Source organism: Apis florea, unplaced genomic scaffold (assembly GCF_048593485.1).
Source record: "Apis florea isolate Af1SG1 unplaced genomic scaffold, ASM4859348v1 contig_37_pilon, whole genome shotgun sequence".
NCBI classification, from domain to species: domain Eukaryota; kingdom Metazoa; phylum Arthropoda; class Insecta; order Hymenoptera; family Apidae; genus Apis; species Apis florea.
In genome coordinates this window covers 2,831,712-2,851,718 of record NW_028256861.1, presented here as the reverse complement: position 1 = coordinate 2,851,718, position 20,007 = coordinate 2,831,712, and the positions used below count along the sequence as shown (strand labels likewise).

Genomic DNA, 20,007 nt, shown 5'->3' with positions numbered 1-20,007 from the left:
CTACATTATAGCAGGGAAAAACTATTGGAAAAAGTTGAATGAGAACAATGAGAGAACAAATGATGGATATTCTATTGTATTATAAAATTGTTATTTGTTTTTCTATCTCATTTCTACTTTTTTCAAAAAGAAATTTTTCTGATAATTTGCTGAAATATAACATGACAACAATACTAATACAAATAATTCTTATGTATTAAGTATTAAAATGTATAGAATCAGAATATAAAAATTACAATGTTATAATAATAAAAATTATTTGAATTTAATAATATAATTTTTCATTCTCATTAAATTTAATAATCATTGATTAATTTTTAATATTGTTATAATTAAAAAATATATAATTACAAGAAAATTAAAATATATATATTTTTTATAAAGTAATGATTAAAAGAAAAAGATTTATCTATTTTTGCTTATGATTTTACTTATTTATTTTTAAGATTATTGAGATATATATAAAATATAATATAAAAAAGAAAAATATTTTCTGATTAATGATTCTTATTTTTGTTTATAATTTTTTTGGAGAAAAATTGGTTATATATGCAAATTAATTATTACAATAATTTTATAATAATGAATACAATTTTATTGCTATCAAAAATTGTGTATCAAGGATTTATTTAAAATCTAAGGAAAAGGATAATTTGATGAAAATTATTGTTATATTTGATTTGATTATTATTAATTAAAGAGAAATATATATAACTCAAATAATTTTATTGAAATCTTTTTATTTATTTATTTTTTTTTAATTCTAATTTTTCATTCTTGTAGATCATTTAAATTTTAGTAAAGATACAATTTTATATCTAAATACATATATAATATTTATTACATTTCATAAAATTTTCAGAGAAATAGTTTATAAAGAAGTAATCTCTACATTTTATTTAAATTATTTTAAATTTTTATTATTATGCAATTTTTCATTTAATTTTGTATGACAATTTTTCATCTAATAATCTGATATTCATTGATAAAAATAGTAGTTTATTGTATACTATCATCTCAAACAGTATTCATCAATACAATTAAAATATTATTTGTTATTGTACGTACATTGAAGTGTATATAAATATTTATTTATATGAATAATTTTAAAAGATTAATTTATACAGATAAATTAATCTTTGTAAACATTTTATATTGATAACACAAGTATTTGGCACATTAAACATTTATCTATGTTTTTTCTAAACAAATAGTGAGACATTTCATGCTTGTGTAAGTATAATTATTTACATTATATTTTATGCATTTTTTTTTCATGATAATATGCTATTAATGATTTGAATATATTTAATTCTTCAAATCTAAATTTTAATAATGTAAATAACATTAAAAAAATAATCATTTTAATATATGATGAAAATCTGATTTAATATATTTCACATATTAAAATTTCATATGTATAGATTACACACATTCTCTCTCTTTCTATTTCTCATGTATATCAGCATACAAAATGTACAAAAGTACTATTTTTATTAAAATGATGAAATTATATCATTTTAACAAATAATTTTAATATTTTACAGTAATTGATACTATTATATAAGAATATAAAAATATATTAATATAAAATATTTATAATTTTAATATAAAAGTAATGAATAATTTTCCAACAATTGTCAGATTATAAAAATTATTTTAAAAAAATTTAATATTCTTATACACAAAGATTTATGAAAAATTAAATAACAAATAACATTTTTATAACTAGTAATGAAAATTATCCAGTCTCTTATCTCATAAGGTAGTTTGTTATATTGTAACTTGACACTTACATAAGCGTAAAATGACCTCCTATTCTAGACACGAATTGTATATCACATGTAGGATCACAACACTGTTACAATTTGCATTTGTAGAGAGATTGATTACATATCAATTATAAAGATTTTTTGAACATTTAATAGTAGGGCACTTCAAAGTTGAATTGATATTATTATTGTTTATCAATTGGTGCAGTAGACATAGAGTAAAAATTTTTTACTTGAGTGGTTTATCTACTATTACAATACTTTTTATACAGATTTTAGGTTTTTTTTTAGGAAAATTTAATTCTTTTGTAAAGATTCATTATTCTATTTTAATATAAAATATTTTATTTTTGTTTTAAAAAAGAAGAAATTTAAAAAATATTATCAAAATAATATATTTAAAAATTAATTTAATTTGAAAAATAGAAATATTTTTCAATCAATAAAATATATTCTTTAGAAGAATATTTCCTGTGTAAAATTTTTTTAAAAATTTATTTTTATATATAATTTTTGTTAGAACACGTATTTATTTAGTTTAAAACAGTATATTGATCTATTGCTATATTTATTTAAATAATATTTTAATTAATTAGTTATTTTTTATTTTTTCATAATTAAAATTATTATTTAATTATATTTTATTAAATTTAAATTTAAAAAAAATTTTTTATATTTCATATAATGGAATTATATATTCCATGTTCTTTTAGTCATAATTGTAAAAACAATATAATAAATATTTTTTTGTAAATTGTGTATCAACTTAAATAAAATTTAATATTTTAAAAATATATTTAAAAATATTTTAAAATATTTGTTTTGGCATTTCAATTCTTTGATTTTCGATTTAGTATATATTGCTTCATATATAAGGATTATTACCTCTTTTCATATGTAAATTATAATTAGGATAACTGCTTAAATATTGATGTCGTGGGCTTACTGATGGTTGTTTGGTAATACTTGCCATTGCCCAACCCATAATCAATTCTAAACTTCTGCAAAAAGTTTGAAACATAAACCAAGGCCATGGTTTAGGATACTGTGTAATAGTTGGTTCTGATCCATATTTCACAGTCTCAGCTAAAAGTCCTAAATTAAAAAAAATTTTCTAAAAATATTTTTTTTTAATCTATTATTATATATATAATAAATTTAAATAATAATTATATATTTTATATTAAATTACCGTATGGTCCAAAAATACGTGCTATATCTGTAATGCATAAAATGATCCCTAAAATCGCAGTTATATATGTTACATTCAATACTTTTTGAATTTGCGATCTTCTAACTGCCGCAGTATTTGCTTCTAGCACATGTAAAGGAGTATCGGATTTGGTTCTATTTACGTATGCAATATGATTTAATATTGAATGAAGTGTAAAATCGTTATTCTGAAAATAAATATTCAATTATTAAAATAATATAATAGAAATTTATTAGAATGAGAATATTAAATTTCATAAATTATATATAATTTCATAAATTATATATAATTTTTTAAACAAATATAATTAAATGTATTATTTAATATAATTAAATATAGCTAATTATATTAGAAATACCGCAACTTTTCCATCAACTTTAATATTTTCAGGAAGCAAATTAGTCTCGACAGTTATATCTTCAATATCTTTTTTCTCTTTTTCATTTTTCCAAGATAAATTTTTTTTTCGTGATTTTCCATCATTATCTTTATCTTTACTTTTTTCTGCCATTAGAGCTGCTTTTTCATTACAATCAGGTTGATCTGAATCAGATTCAGATTTTTCATGTATCTCTATTTTTTCAGGAACTATATTACGACTATGAGTTGGACTTCTACTCAAGCTTCTAATGCTAATGTCACTACTTCGACGATTTAAATCTAATGGCTTAACTTGAACGAGTTCCGAATTACGTCGAAAGGAAATATCAGAATTTCTACGTAGTTCGGCTCTGGAAATAAAACTGCTAACATCTGAATTACGTCTCGAACCTGAAATATAATTTATATGAATTTATTTATAATATAATTCAATGCTTTAAGTTTTATACTTTCTACCTGTAGGACTTAGATCTACTACTCTTGGCAATTTATGATCAGTTGGTGGTAGCATTCGTCTAGGTGTTCTATTTCCAAAATCGCTATTTCTTTTCAATTTAGCAGCAAATTGAGAACTTCTATTCTTTTCATGTGAAAAATCAGAACATCGTCTTAAATCTCTTATACTACCTAAAGGTGTTACGTTTTCAGAATATCTTCGGCACATTCTATCCGGAGATCGTCTTCTATCAATATCGGGTGAATTTTTAGGGCTAAAGTCAGAATTACGTCGACTATCGATTGAAAAACCATCCTCTTCATTTATGAATTTAACACTACATTCTGAATTTCTACGAGAAGATTTAGACATTTCACTATCTTGCCTACTAGCGACAGAACTTCTACGACTTGGACTGGATACTGTTATTATAGGTAAATTAGTTGTCGATGGCGTAGGTGTCGGAGGTCTAACATATACTTCTGGTACTGTTGATACGGGAATAATTTTTTCTTCTTGAGATGATATACTTTTACAAGGAGATTTATCACAATCTTTTAGGATTTGTTCTTCTTTTTCAGATTTTGTAATTCCATCTATGATATTAAAATAAGAAAAATTTTTAAATTCAACATTTATGACTGTATTTCTATCTTTACCTTTAGAATTTTTATTCAACTCGTTTGTAAAAGTTGCAGATTCTGTTATTTCTGCATCTTTAATTTTAGGATTGAGCAAAGTAGGTACTAAAGCAGCAGCAACAGATGATGCCAAATTATTATAAGGAGCTAACATTGCTAATTGCATAATACCTAAAACAGTACTTGATATAGAATAAAATTAATATAGAATAGAATATTGATGATAATATATAAATAAGTATTAATATGATTTCTTTATGTCCATAGTTTTATAATAATTTATATGTATAAATAAATTAAAAATAATATGTATAAACAAACCTTTCTGATGTGTATTGGAATCCCTCATTAACATACTATTTGGTACAGTTTGTAGTAAATGAATTAGTTTATATCCTGCATGTAGGAATATTAAATACAAAAGAATACTCCAGATAAGGAACACTATTTGGACTACATATTTTACCATGTAACAATTGTGAGAGATAAGAGCAATATCACTAGCAATTATGAAAAAAAAATGTCCTGTTATGATTAAACTGAGACAAGATTCTTTCTGAATCTTTTCTGGACCAAATTTGAGCTAAAATTTATTTATTAAAATTTATTAATATATATAATATATATAAAATCATTCTTAATTAATATTTAATTTTTATCATAACATTAAAATTACCTGAGTTAATTGTAAAAATGCCAGTTGTATAAGACTAAAAGCAGATGTTATACATGGAAATCCAATATCCCACACTATAGATCCAATAATTTTGGGCATAATATCTTTAAGATTATATGGATCTATAAAAAGACATGCTGCTCTTGATGCTCCAAATATACATAAAAACATATTTATTGTAGACATAAAAGGCCGGCTTGATATAAGGGATCTTTTAAAAAAAATATATATATATTTATATATTTTTATATTTAAAATTTTTATAATTTTTATAATTTATATATTTTTAAAAATATATCATTAGAATAAAATATAATTTCATATATACCTTAAGTGTAAAATAGATAAAAATGTATAAAATGCAAGTACAAAGAAGAGACAGGCAAAACCATACATATGTAAAAAAAAAATCCATTTTAACTCTTGGTTTATTGATACCAATGATGGAGTAATGATTAATAATTTATCTAAAATTGAAGATGTTGATAAATTTGAAATACAATTTTGTCCAGATAGTGATGTTGATGATATATTCATACCTATTAGTAAAGTAAAAATAATTGAATTATTATTTGATATAATATTGTAAAATAATTATAAAATTGATAAGTTTATAATGATAAGTTTATAATGTTATATAATGATTATAAAATCAGCAATTTTTTTTTTTTATTATATCTCAATGTTTACCATGGAAAATTATATATTTTAAATTGTATATTATATTATTAATTAAATTAATAATATAAAACTATAAATTATAGAATCACTAAATAAAAAGAATTATAAAATGTAAGAAAAAACTAACCACGGGTCCAATTACTCAGCTTATCCATAATCTTTAGATTGATATTCACAGCACATCACTAAGTTTTTCAAATATTTAAATCGCAAGAATACATAATCAAATTCTTTTTTAATTCGAGCGAACAACTTATTGCAATAACGAATTTTGAAATGTGACTGCAGCAACAGGCTTTACTTATAGCAGTCCGATTAGCCCCTTCTCTAATTCGCGAACACAATTCCATCCGTTTCTCTCACCCTCTCGCTAGAAATATTGATTTTAGACAAAGGATGATTGGGGGGAGAATTCAGACCATCCTAAGCTTTACACTTGTTCATTATTTACCTTTAAAATATAAATAGAACATTGCTAAATTTATAAAATTAATTCTGTCTCATTGCTTATTATTATCATTATAATCGTATATTACTATTTAAAAATTTTTCAAATTTAAATTATTTTTAAATTAAAAAATTATTTTTTTATTTTAAAAATTTATTTATTAATTTATATATTAAAATGTTATGACATTTTTTTATATAGATTACTAATTAAAATTTAAAAATATTGATTTTAAATTGATTTAAAATTTAAATAAATTTGCTAAAAATATGAATAATTATAGAAAAATAATTGCAATTCAAATTTTTATTATTAATGACTATTGCATATATTTATACTATTAATTATTAGGTAAATTAAAAGACAATAGTACAAATGAATCATTCTTTATTACAATATTATATTTATATTGTTTTTATCAATTAAATTTTTAAATACAATTCTATTATTCACATTATAATTTCTTCATTTTTGAAACAATATTCTTATTAAGATAATGAAATAAGAAACGAACAATTTGAACAACTTGATAGTAATTATTTATATTATATATATAAATTATTTACATAATAGTTAAAATGAATATTTTATTGCAGTTTTGTATTTATAGATAATAATATTCTGCAGTAGTCAATGAAGTTGACATGCTCTAACTGCAATTAATTGCAAAAGAATAAAAATAGGACTTAAAACTTCTGAATATTCTAAAGGACTTTGACCTGATAATTTTTTACACAAAAGATATTTAAATACAAATATTAAAAGTAATAATATAATACTCCATAATGCTCTTAAAATAGCAGCTTTAGTCATTCCTTCCAAATGCATTCTTATGAAAATAATTGCACAAAAATAAGTATTCAAACCATCTGCAACAAAAAGTGGTGAAAATACTATCCACCATCCTGTATGACCCAAGAAATAATTATCATCCAACTTAAGAGCTAATAACACAGTGAAGATTGTTAATGAAACTAAATTTATCCATATTTCAAAAATTGTTAATCCCAACCAATGTACTAATTCATGTAAAGAAAATATCATTTTAAAGGGATTAAATTTGATACAATTATTAATTTGATTTTATGTTTTCATTTATCATATTATAAATAAATTTAATAAGTTATGTTTATTAAAAAATCTTCAATATTTTTTGAAAAATTATATTTTATTCTTGATATTTAAGGGTACCTATTGAAAATTTTCTATAAACACGAATATGTATTGCTGAATTATTTCGATTAATTGTTTCATAATCTGCATTATCATCAAGAGGTTCAAAATCATCTGTAATAAATATAAAATTATTATAGTGTTCAACATCATGAATATATTATTTTATAATATTTATATACCAATTATAGGTATTGTAGATGTTTTGATATCTAGTTCTATACCACCATAATGTATTTCCTTTAATTGTAAAGCCAAGCTGCATGCTTTTTGTATGGCAGAACCAAGACCATGAATAATCACTTCAAAATTACCATTGTTTAAGAATTTTTCACACTTTTTCAATTGAGCCTTATGTTATAGAAAATAAAAAATAATCAATTAAGATTAACAAGAACAAAAAAGTATTGTTCTTAAATTTATTATTTTTGTTTAGTTTGAATAAATAACTATATAATGAATTATGAACTTGTATTTAATATAAATATAAAATTAAACAAAAAATTGAATAAATTATAACATTTAAATTAATATTTATAATGTTTCGATAGGTAGATAATATAATAAAAAGCTGCAAGATGAATTCTGTATAAATGAAATTTTATTATAAAAATTATTAACACATAAATAACAATATTAAAAATAAAGGTTATAGTAATCTTATAGTAAAAATTACCTTAAAATTTGTTTTATTAGTAATAAATATGTCTTTATCGCGTTTTTTTTCTGTATCAAAAGGTTGTCTCTTTTTAATAATATAATTAGAAGATAATAATTTCTTACGCTTTGCTATGGATTTATTCTTCTCTCTTAGAAAATTTACTTTCAATTTAGAACATTCGTGCACATCGGCCATTCTGATAAGTTGTACATACTATTTTTTATTGTCTATTTGTTCTTAAAGGAATATTTTTATTGATAAATATTTTTTATTGATTAAGTAGGAAAAGACTATTAAATTGGATATGTAAAAATTCAATGATAAATGAAATTACTAAATTAGTTACACGAAAGAAATATAACCTCGAATATTAAAGACATTGATTAATAGACATTTTATCTACAGATTTAATGCATTATATTGAAAAGAAGTGACATACTTCGATTTATCGTAAATACAAAATTCATACATTATGAAAGAACCAGAAGTGGATCCGAAAAATATTATAAAAAGCAGAGAACTCCTTTATAGACTTATGATAAGGTTACATATTTTTATTTTTTAGATATATGTGTAATTACCTTTTAATCTTCTGAAATATTAAAAATAAAAGTTTTTTTAAATTATAAAAATTATAAAATTTATGAATATGTTTTTTTAATTTTATTTTTAAGATTATATCAAAAATTGATAATAATTTACAATAAATGTTTCAGTCAACTATTTTACGATGGACATCAAACATTGGCTGTGCAATTGTCAAATATTATCCAAGCAGAACCTCCATGTCCTCCATCTGATCGTTTACTTCATTTAATGTTAATTGGACTTGCTCATGAACCTGATCGTTCTAAAAAAGATACAAGTAATTTATCTTCCTTCACATCAACTTTTGACAATACTTTGGGGCCTGGCCTAGATTTAGAATTTGAAACAGAAGCTCAAACTCAAGCTCCAGAACCTGCACAATATGAGACTGCCTATGTAACCTCTCATAAAGGAAATTGTAGAGCTGGAGCATTTTCTGCAGATGGTCAATTGATAGCAACTGGATCAGTAGATGCATCAATTAAAATTTTAGATGTGGATAGAATGTTAGCTAAATCTGCACCAGATGAAATGGCACCAGGTGATCAAACAGGTGGCCATCCAGTTATAAGAACACTTTATGATCATTTAGAAGAAGTAACTTGTTTAGAGTTTCATCCAAGAGAACCTATCCTTGTGTCTGGAAGCAGAGACTTTTCTATTAAGCTATTTGATTTCAGCAAAGCTAGTGTTAAAAAGGCATTCAGAACCATTACTGATGCAGATCAAATACGATGTTTATCTTTCCATCCTACTGGTGATTTTTTAGTTGTTGGAACTAATCATTCAGTAGTGAGATTATATGATGTTAATACAGCACAATGCTTCGTCTGTAGTATACCAAGTCATCAACATACTGCTGGAATAACTAGTATTAAATATTCTCCTGATGCAAAAACTTATGCTTCAGCAGGTAAAGATGGAAGTATTAAATTATGGGATGGTGTATCAAATCGGTGTATAAATACCTTTGTGAAAGCACATGATGGCTATGAAGTATGTTCAGTGACATTTACTAGAAATGGAAAGGTTAATATTTGAAATATATGTATATTTGATATATTTAAAATATAAATCTAAAAATTAGATAATTAATATTAATCTTGCAATTTTGATTTTTAGTATTTATTATCATCAGGAAAAGATTCTTTAATTAAATTATGGGAATTATCTACTAGCAGATGTTTAATAGCATATACAGGTGCTGGAACTACAGGTAAAATATCAAAACATTAAATATATTAAAACTACATATGAATGTTGTTAATTTAATATCATAAAAAAAATTAATTTATGTATTATAATTGATCAATGATTTTTAATAGGCAAACAAGAACATAAAGCTCAAGCTATTTTTAATCATACTGAAGATTATGTAATGTTTCCTGATGAAGCTACGACATCATTATGTGCATGGAATTCTCGAAATGCATCTAGAAAACAATTATTATCATTAGGACATAATGGTCCAGTAAGACTGATTGTTCATTCTCCAACAGCTCCAGCATTCTTAACATGCAGCGATGATTTTAGAGCAAGATTTTGGTTTAGAAGAATGCCAACTCATTAAATTGGTATTAAAGAGCAATTATTCATTTTAAAAAAATTTAGTATGTTTGGTAATATCTTTTACTATAAATAATTATCATGATAATTAATTAAAATAATTAAAATCATTTAAAATATTAAACAATGATAATGGCATATGAGAAACTGTATGAAAAGAAAACTACATTCAACATTTACAATGTTCTTTAATGATCAAATGTTCAATTACTATATCCTGAAGCGATAAACGTTTAGTTAATCTGATATGATCTAATTTTATATCATTGTACGTATTCATTTCTTTTTGTTTTGAAGTAAAAAAAAGACATTGCTTTATTTTAATATGTATTTTTATCAATGTTATTGTTATTAATAAGTAAATTCATATAAATGCGGATATTAAATTATCGACTATAAGAAAATTATTAAAAATTCTTTATTTACATTCAGAAGTAAATTAAAAAATATTTTATATTATAAATATATGAGATGTATTTCAATAATAATCACAAAAATATAAAATATATAACATATATTTTATATTTTTCGTTTTAATAATATCTAATTATTTTTACATTTCAAAGAAAAATTTAAAAGAAAATTTATCTTTGTAATAGTCGATGAAATGATATCAATAGTAATTTAATGCGAAGAGAATAATAAAATATAAATTAAATGTTTAAATTTAAAATGTTCGATATGTGATGCGTCGCTACGTGTCAAATTACTCAGTTAATCACAAGGCGGCGCTCTGAACTCCCGCTCTGCGTTTGACGATGTGTCACGTGACCCACGCTAACCGCCATCTTTGCTTATCGTATAAACAGTGCGACCGGGCTCAGCACAAATTCTTGTTGAGAAACTGCGGTTTTTCCAGTGTTTTTGAGTGATTCAGTTGCGAAGAAATGTCCGAGATTAAGGCGGAGAACAAAAATGATAACAACATCGAGGATGTATCAAAGGTAAGCAGAGGGAAGCACGAGAAATATCTTCATCAAGCCGAGTTTTCATGCTAAGGCGGCGTGTTGCGCCCCTCAAATACAAGAAGATGCTTAGTTTCTCGAAAATTCGATAGAATAGCGTGTATTACAATGAAGGAATGTTATTTGGAAAGTGATTATACAAACTACGAAACTATACAGCTGAAAAACACGGGTGCCTTATTGCGCGTAACCACAGGCTCAGTGATTTTTCAAAGCTGCGCCGTTTGTCCTTCATTGGCAAAGATGGTGGATGTTTTTTATTTGTGATTCTTATGACGAAGGGAGATTCTAGTTAATGCAATAGACCCTTATAAAAAAAAGGCGGGAAATAGATTTTGATTCCATATATGTCATGAGGTTTTCTACAAAAACTTGTTCTCTCTTAACATCGTTCGAGGCTACGACGCTAGAAATACATATCGACTTGGCAAAATGGCGGGAAACTTAAACAAACTTAGCGTATATTCTCGTAGTTCAACGGTCCTTGATAATCTTATCGCGGATGTAATTATTATCACGTTTGTGTGTTTTTCTTTTAGTTTAATATAATCTTTAAATCGGATATAATTCGTTTTTGTATTATTGATGCTACTTTTATGTTAAATTACGATTGAACGACATTATAAGTTTTCAAATGTTTCTATTCATTGAAACTTATTAAAACGCAATAATAAAAATATTTTCAGGATCATTCAGCAGAAGAGAAACCAAGTCCAACGAAAAATAAACGAGGAGGCACGAAAAGACTCTCTACATTAGAAAGGTTGGCTCAAGAAGGAGAACGAGTCACAAAGGTATCACGTGTTTTTTTCGTTTATTTTTTCTCTTTCATTTTCTTATTTTATTTATTAAAATAATAAAAATCATATCTTTTTATTGAATCACATAATAAAAGTTTATTTCTCTAATGTTTAAATGTTGTATTTTGAAAATCTATGTGACCAAAGTTTCATCCCTTCGCTTCGTTATTTCCCTCCATTTAGCCTACCCGTAAACATTGCTACGTGAGCAGAAGGGTGTAAAGAGTGGGGATGCTAAGGGCTGGAGTAGGGGTGAGGGGAAGTTCTCTCAAGTCTTTGGAGGGGAAGAATTCCCGCTAATACATGTCGTGGCCGCCAATTATGAATTGTTACTTATGTTTCACAAATCGGTTGTTTGATTTTTTATTATTACTTTAATTATCAATTAATATTTTTTTTTTATAGTTTTATAGTTCATTTTGAATATTTTTATTTAATTAGATAATATGAATTTTATATTGTTTTTTTTAAAATAGAAAAATTTTGTTTAAGCGTGGAGATAGTGAAATAGTTTTACTCATTAAAATTCTCATCACAATTATGTTGATCACAGTTACATATACTTTAATGTAAGAATTTATTATATTACTTATTTTTAAAATTAAGAATAAAATTTAATAAATAATTTTTTGTTACAGGATTTAAATGCATCTGTTGGAGAAGTTGAAGGTAGAAGGCGCACACGTAGCTCAGCACGAGGCCTAACTTCATCAACACCTGTACCATCTCCACCTAAAAAAGAAAAAAGGGATACATCGACAAAAGGTACTGGTCGTGGACGCGGGCGTCCTAAAAGGCAAGAAAAAAATAATGACAATAATACGGATGAAGAAGCAGCTAATAATAAAAGTGAAAAACATTCTGAAGAGGAATCTATGAAAATGGATGTGGATGAACATAAGGAGGAAACAGAAAAATTGGCAGACAGCGAAGACAAAGGTGTTACAAAATTAGAAAGTAAAGAAGCTATTGAAAAGACTCTTGATACTAATTTCAAAGAGGAAAAAGTTGCAGAAGAATCAGAGAATTTTGCAGAAGAAAGCAAGAGTTCTAGTATCAGTGAAGAAAAAAAGGAGGAGGACATAAAGGATAGCTCGGATTCGAGTCAAGATGCAACAGACACAACAACAGAGGCACCACCTTCATCTTCGTCAGAGTCTCAAAATCTCTCTAACACCACTACTACTGAAGAAAATAAGGAATAACCTCCTTTTGCCTGTTTATCAACTTCATGTAAGCATTTTTTTTTATAATTGTTTCTTTGATTTGTCTCACTAGCATTAACATTTTTTGTCAAATAAAATTCAAATGGAAAAGAATGAGAATGTATGGATTATGTATGCATATTTTAAAGTAATTACAGAAATATAAGGAAAATATATAATTAGCTTTGTCTGTTTGGATTTTAATTTTTAAGAGAATATGAATAATTATAATTATAAAGTAATAAATACAAAGTAACACTATGAGATATAATCAAGCAATTTGATAATGATATATATTATTATTAATAAATAAATAATTTAAGATTTAATTGAAATTTAAAAAAAAAGAAGTTTTATTATTAAAAAGAAATCATTAGATTAATTTTCCACATATTCTCAGTCTTTTCAATTGATATAAGAGAGTGCATAATACATTTAAAAAAAAAAATTATTTAATAATACACGTGAATGAATGGTATGAAACTTGTATAGATTTTTATAGATTTTAATAATGTCAGTATATGATTGAAAAGCAAATTGAATCATAGAAAACATTGTCAAAACATTATACTTGTTTGGAATGAATGACTTTGTTATAAAATATTGATTTTATTGTAGCAGGTACCAGGGCGGCGCACACATTGGGGTTACAAATCCAGTCCCCTCGTCTATTTTAACAAATTGACACCTTCTTGCCGATCGTTATTCTAATCAGTGTACATGAACATTACTTTTCTTTTTAATTTGCAGACGAAAGATCAAATATATTATAAATTCATTATCAGAATGAATATATGTTTAATTAATGTATTTAATGGTATTGGTACCATAGAGTAGTTATTTTAATGTAATTTTACTTTGATAAAAAGTAAAATTACTTTTTGTGCACTGATTAGTTTAAGATGCAAAAGTGAGGTGTAGAACGTACGTTGTTCATGTACAATGATAATATTATTGTAAAATATATTTAATATGGACTTATATAGACAAGTTGTTTTCAAATCAGAGCTGAGGTCGGAGTCTTTAAATATCAGTCTTCGAGTCAGATCTGATGTGGAAGTAGCTGAAATTAATTCGTACATAGCAAATTACTGTAATATCTTATCTTATATAAATAATGACTGAATGAAATGGAATATATGAGAATTATGGTGAAACGATTTCTCTTTTTTCATGGAATACAGAAATAAAATTTCTGAGAAACGCGTCGTAGCGTGATATCAATTGTCTCCTTCCTCGCATAATGTTACTAATATCAACCGGTTCATCGATTTTAACATTTTAAGTTTCTTTCGTATTTGGTAACTAATATTTTAACTTTGTTTCTATCTCTTGAATTAAAAAAAAAAAACAAAAAACAAAAAAAAAAAATAAAAAAAAAGAATAGGAAAAAAAATGGAAAGAAAAATAAAGATTTGTAAGATAGTCTTGTGCATATGTATTTTTTTATGATAGAATTTCACGAAATGACGGTATTGTGTAATGAGTGTAAATCTTTTTATTAAGCACCCTCTTTTTTCATTTATAATGGTCCAATATTAAATATGTTGATATTATTGTGTATTTGAACGGTTGTGAATGTACAGATAGATTATATTCATGAATTATAATTAAAAGGTTCACAGATTTTAATAAGATATAAATAAAAATGGAATGATAAATCTAATCGTTGAACGTTCAAACGTTCGAACGTATGTGCAATTAAGGAAACAATTTGTTTCAATCGCGTTTGCATATCTTTTAGAAACTTAAATTAGAAATTAACTCCGTTTCTTTCTCTTCTTAATATTCTTTGCAAGATATTTGAATAGGTTTTTTGAAACTTTTGAGTAAATTTTTTTAACTTGATAAAATTTAATAAAGTTGTTTATATTAGAAATTTGTAAACGAAGAAAGAAAAAGAAAAAAAGATAAAGAAGAAAGTGATTTTAGTTGAATTGCTTGCTTCTGATAATTATTATATCATAAGAAAAGATAGGATTTGCCATTCCATGTATTTTTTTCTTTTTCTTATCAGTAGTATGACGAGTCAAAGCGTTACTTTTCGCGAGAGATTAAAATCAAATGCGATACGCGTGTATATAGTTAAGGTTAAGCTTCGTGTGTGGCAATTGATCTTATCTCCTACGTGCTAGCGTGAAGGATTGGAACGACGTGTGCCAGCGTGAGCATCCTGTTATAGAAAATATAGGAAGTATAGCTGAAACCTATTTTTTGCTGATTCAATCAAAAATGGAACTTTATAACATACATTACATTATAAATTAAAACTTTTAGTCCTTCTTACGAGAGTAAATAGTACATTTATTTTATCTATACATAAGTATATAAATGATTAGCATTTATGAGAAAAGATGTCTACAAGGTTCGATATTAGAATTTTTACGATATGTCTGTGTATATACGTATATACATACATGATTAGTATATATATATACATACACACATATATATACACACACACATGCATATACATATATATTTGCTATTTTAGCTGTATATCTATTCTTGTTACAAATTACAGAATTCTTATGGTGAATTAATCTTGAAACTCTTAGAACGAGAGTTTTTTAAAAGTTTTTTAAAAAACTTTTTTTTCGATTTGAGAAACATAAATCATATTTTGATCAAAGTTAATCGGTTGAAAATGGCAGACTGTTTAAAAATTTAAATTCAGTATATTAATTTTTATAGTCGACATTTTCATATGACTATACATTTATATGCGCAATTTTTGATCTCATTTGGATAATACAATCCGAAACATTAGATATGTGCGAGTATTCGTGATATAAAATTTGATTGTTATAAACATTTTAAAAGAAAAACAATAATTTATATTACGATTTTTAAATAAATTTATAACTTGAAATACAAGAATAAAACATGATAAAAAATATATTTATTGAAATTTGATGTATAATTAGATCTCGCAGATATCTAAAAGAAATCAAATAATTAAAAAAATCATTATCAACAAATGTATAAGTTTGTTTTTTAAATTTCTTTAAGATATAAAAATATTTAATCTAATAGACGTTATACATGCGTTTCTACAAATGGGTAAGTTTATTGCGTCTCATCAAATAGAATTTAATTTTTGATATATATTTTAATTTATATTTTAATTGAATAATTATTTCAAAGCTGGAGCGATTAATAGAAATGTGAACAAAAAACAATGATTTTGTATGATAGTACACTACTTTTGATAAAATTTATTTTTTAAAACTAATTTACGAAAACATGAATATTCTTGAATACAATTGTTGAATTTTCTTTATAACGGGACGAGAATCATCATAATAAATAAATGAATTTATATTCGCGATATAATTTCGTTATGTCGTTCTGTTTTTGCAATCATAATTATCGACAATCGATAATATTAATTTTATTACATAAGCAGTTACATTCTACCTCACCAGATGGCGAGATAGGCGCACTTTATACATGCCGCGAACTTAAAATATTACTTATAGTAGACTTCCTCTTGACCGACTTTTATGAGACTGGATAAATGAATAGTTGGTTAATCTGATATCATAAATATTGTAAATATAATAAAAAAATATGTACATATATGCATATAATATTTCTTATTTATATATATGTAATTTAGATATAATAATTTATTAATATCAATAAATTAATATATTATATATATATATATATATATATATATATATATATATAATATAAAATTATGATATGTTGTTGGCTGATTAATATGGGGCCGAATAAGAGAAAGTCTACTATATTTACATTTTATATGTATGTGTATAAAAATATGATACAACAAATAAGTAAAATTATTCTTAGAATTAATATTTTTTTCTTTGAAAACGATGAAAGTATGTTCTAATAAAAGAGAAAAATCAGAGTATCTTAATAGGAAAAGCAATTAAAGTAATTATTATATTTGATTTCATTTAATAATATATATTCTATTCGCATTTAAAAACAATAAAGACACAGTTTTTCTTGTTGTCAATTTTTTATCACGCGTATAAAAAAAAGATTTTATAAAGAAATTAATATACAATTGGATGCACAACAATTTTTTAACGAAAATTTTGAATTTTGTTATGAATATTTATTAAGAAAAAAAATATAGTAATTAAAAAACATAATAGACATTAAAAATCTACAATGACTACGGTTCACGTGTCGAAACGAAAAAAATTTTCGACTGATCAATTGTTCAATTTCTTTATTATTTTTTTACTCATTATGTCTGTTCACAATGTAATAAGAATTTGATATTTCTCTGGATAATATGTTTATTATTTCGTATTTCTTACAATCTATATATAGATAAGTAAGTATACTTACAATTTAATGTTTTATATATATATATATCTGTTTTATTATTTGTTAAATTTGTTTTATTGTTTAAATAACTGTGTTCATCCTTTTTATCACTTTTTTTTTAATTAAAAAATATTTTTGTATCGTCTTTTTCTCAACATCGATTAAATTTTCGCGCGATATTGTCAATTAGTTCTTTCGATAATCCTAGTGGGCTAATTAGTCTGATCTATAGAGTGCGTTGCTGTTGTTTCCTTCGGTCTATTACGAATGGGACTGTTGTTAGTATTGTCATCTGATTTTGTTTCATATCTTTATTCAGTTTTTCCAAATGTTCTATTATTTTCTTTGTTATCTTCAACGAATATAATTCATGTAAATGTTTGATAAACTAAGATCTTTCGGAATCCTGACTTTTCAGACTTTTTTAAGAGATTGCATCGCATTCTATCATTTATAATATTGTATTTATTGACATTATTCAAAATGAAGACGATCATACAGAAAGGTAGGTGAAAAATTATTTCGGAATTTATTTTGAAATCATCAAAAAACGTTCATATAATGGAATATGTATAATCTATCTTAGAACGTGTTAAATAATAACAGTGAGATTCGAATAAAGAATCAAGTATCTGTCCGATCTTTTTGACATATTGCGAGCGAACATGTAATAAGAAGTGCTGTTTAGTGCATTACTTCTACATTACAATGCTTCTCAATAATTAAAAGTCAGTTGGTTAACTGAACAAGAAAGGACAGTATCTTCATTGATTGAACATAAATTGGTTACATTGATTAGAAGATGTTAATTAAAAATTATCATTTTTCTTTTTAATTTTCTTTAAAAATATTTTGGAAATTGATGAAATTTTTAAACCACCTCTCCTCTTTTTAAGAAAATATTTTCGATGAAACAATATTATATAATAAAAAGAATAAAAAAATATATAAATTTGGATTTTTATGCAAATACAATATGTTAAAAATGTATAAAATAACTTTAATATATATAAAATATGTGTAAAGTTAAAAAGACATTGTGCATTATTATATTATGAATGTGATTATTATTGTTACATATTATTCTTATATATACCATTTAAAACTTGTATGTCCATTATTTTTAAAAACGACATAAAATACTTATATATAATTATATTTATTGCATATGTAATGTAAAGCATTATATATAAAATGTTAATATATTAATACTTAATATATAATTCGTAGGATATCTTTGGACGATTGATTTTTTTGAAAACAAAAACAAATACAAAAGTGATATACGAAATTGTCGAATAAAACTTAAATTATAAGTAATTATAAGCAATGAAATTTGCATTAGAAACGAAACAAAAATAGATTGTCCTGTCTTCCTGTATTATATCTTGCTCTATTTTTGTCTCGTTTTATTTAACATAAATTTAAATTGCTTATAATTTTAACAAATAAGTTTCAATTGATATTTTTGTATATCAATTTTTACGTTTGTTTTGATCTTCAGAATCGATCCTTCACAAACTTGTTTCACAAATATATTAACACCTTGTATATCATAAAAAAAGATACTAATTATAAATATGAAAAAAATTATTATTATTTAAAATGATCTATATACTATATGAATTTTTTGACATTACTATTTTCATTTATTATTTGTCCTATGTAATTAACTATGTAATGATGTGTTAAAATGTGACTTAATTAAAAATCAGTTATGATACATTGCTATTTGTTTTTGAAAAAAAATCGAGATTAAATATACATAATCAAGAAATCGTATAATCTACGAATTTTAAAATGAAATGAAATTAATTCTATATTTTTTGCTTGTAGAATTTTTTATCGAAATTTTATACTCGAAAAATTTTCAAACTTTGACTGACTCGAACACTTTAAATTTTCTTTTTTCGACTTATTATCGTATATAGAATCACCTCTATGCTTCACGAGATTTCGTGATATATAAAGAAGCCATTAAAATAGTGCTCGATTAATTAATACACATTTTACATTTAATGTTGTAAAATTATTCCCTAAAACTAAAATATAGCCGATAGAATATGTTTAATATACAAAAATATGCAAGAAATATGTATACTATTCAAATAATATGCTTGTATAAAAAATATACTTGTTTGTGAATTTCCAAATCCGAAAATAAATTTTCATTTTGGTTCTATTTCATTATCTACTTTCTCTGTTGCAGATATGATTTGATTTGGTCATCTAATTAAACAGTTAAACAGAGATTATAATAAATTGTACGATTCCAAAAGTAATTGCGATTCATTCCAAAAATTGAAATTATTGATCAAAATAGAAAAGAAATTTCAAAAAGGTAATGAAATTCAAGTATGAATATCTTGATAAAATTTTAGATTGTTATTGATCATATCTTGCTAATGTGAATTAGTCTTAAGGTTTCTAAATATGTACAGTAGAACTTTGCAGTATATACAAAACAGGACTGAAGATGTATGGAAA

The 20,007-nt window shown here is 24.1% G+C and overlaps 5 protein-coding genes across 12 annotated transcripts; 2 read left to right on the top strand and 3 right to left on the bottom strand.

Annotated features, from left to right (window-relative positions):
• Positions 1-709: 709 nt before the first annotated feature.
• Positions 710-6,245, bottom strand: LOC100866960 (uncharacterized). Of its 5 annotated transcripts, none has more exons than XM_086916118.1 (9): positions 5,928-6,245; positions 5,448-5,658; positions 5,120-5,330; positions 4,765-5,026; positions 4,462-4,614; positions 3,823-4,398; positions 3,344-3,756; positions 2,965-3,172; positions 710-2,886 (listed from the first exon to the last, which is right to left on the bottom strand). In XM_086916118.1, the coding sequence occupies exons 1-9, from the start codon at positions 5,953-5,955 to the stop codon at positions 2,873-2,875; spliced, it is 2,076 nt and encodes a 691-aa protein (XP_086772244.1). In that variant the 5' UTR covers positions 5,956-6,245; the 3' UTR covers positions 710-2,872. The 5 variants fall into 5 exon arrangements, with proteins under 5 accessions (XP_086772244.1, XP_086772241.1, XP_086772242.1 ...); XM_086916115.1 differs by having other exon boundaries at positions 710-2,867; XM_086916116.1 differs by having other exon boundaries at positions 710-2,867; positions 3,350-3,756.
• Positions 6,246-6,618: 373 nt separating this feature from the next.
• Positions 6,619-7,292, bottom strand: LOC147656294 (transmembrane protein 203). The gene has a single exon (XM_086916113.1). The coding sequence runs from the start codon at positions 7,290-7,292 to the stop codon at positions 6,879-6,881; it is 414 nt and encodes a 137-aa protein (XP_086772239.1). The 3' UTR covers positions 6,619-6,878.
• Rpp20 (ribonuclease P protein subunit p20) lies at positions 6,619-8,532 on the bottom strand. The gene is made up of 3 exons (XM_012495462.3): positions 8,098-8,532; positions 7,604-7,772; positions 6,619-7,535 (listed from the first exon to the last, which is right to left on the bottom strand). The coding sequence occupies exons 1-3, from the start codon at positions 8,275-8,277 to the stop codon at positions 7,417-7,419; spliced, it is 468 nt and encodes a 155-aa protein (XP_012350916.2). The 5' UTR covers positions 8,278-8,532; the 3' UTR covers positions 6,619-7,416.
• CstF50 (cleavage stimulation factor subunit 1 Cst50) lies at positions 8,243-10,560 on the top strand. Its single transcript, XM_086916108.1, has 5 exons — positions 8,243-8,288; positions 8,488-8,625; positions 8,799-9,699; positions 9,793-9,886; positions 9,996-10,560. Exons 2-5 carry the CDS (start codon positions 8,555-8,557, stop codon positions 10,238-10,240), a joined length of 1,311 nt encoding a protein of 436 aa, XP_086772234.1. The 5' UTR covers positions 8,243-8,288; positions 8,488-8,554; the 3' UTR covers positions 10,241-10,560.
• Positions 10,561-10,950: 390 nt separating this feature from the next.
• Positions 10,951-15,497, top strand: LOC100867193 (uncharacterized). 4 transcript variants are annotated; one of them, XM_086916112.1, is made up of 4 exons: positions 10,951-11,180; positions 11,888-11,995; positions 12,640-13,234; positions 13,828-15,497. In XM_086916112.1, the coding sequence occupies exons 1-3, from the start codon at positions 11,124-11,126 to the stop codon at positions 13,204-13,206; spliced, it is 732 nt and encodes a 243-aa protein (XP_086772238.1). In that variant the 5' UTR covers positions 10,951-11,123; the 3' UTR covers positions 13,207-13,234; positions 13,828-15,497. The 4 variants fall into 4 exon arrangements, with proteins under 4 accessions (XP_086772238.1, XP_086772237.1, XP_086772235.1 ...); XM_086916111.1 differs by having other exon boundaries at positions 13,825-15,497; XM_086916109.1 differs by lacking the exon at positions 10,951-11,180 and adding an exon at positions 11,220-11,705 and having other exon boundaries at positions 13,825-15,497.
• The last annotated feature ends 4,510 nt before the right edge of the window (positions 15,498-20,007 follow it).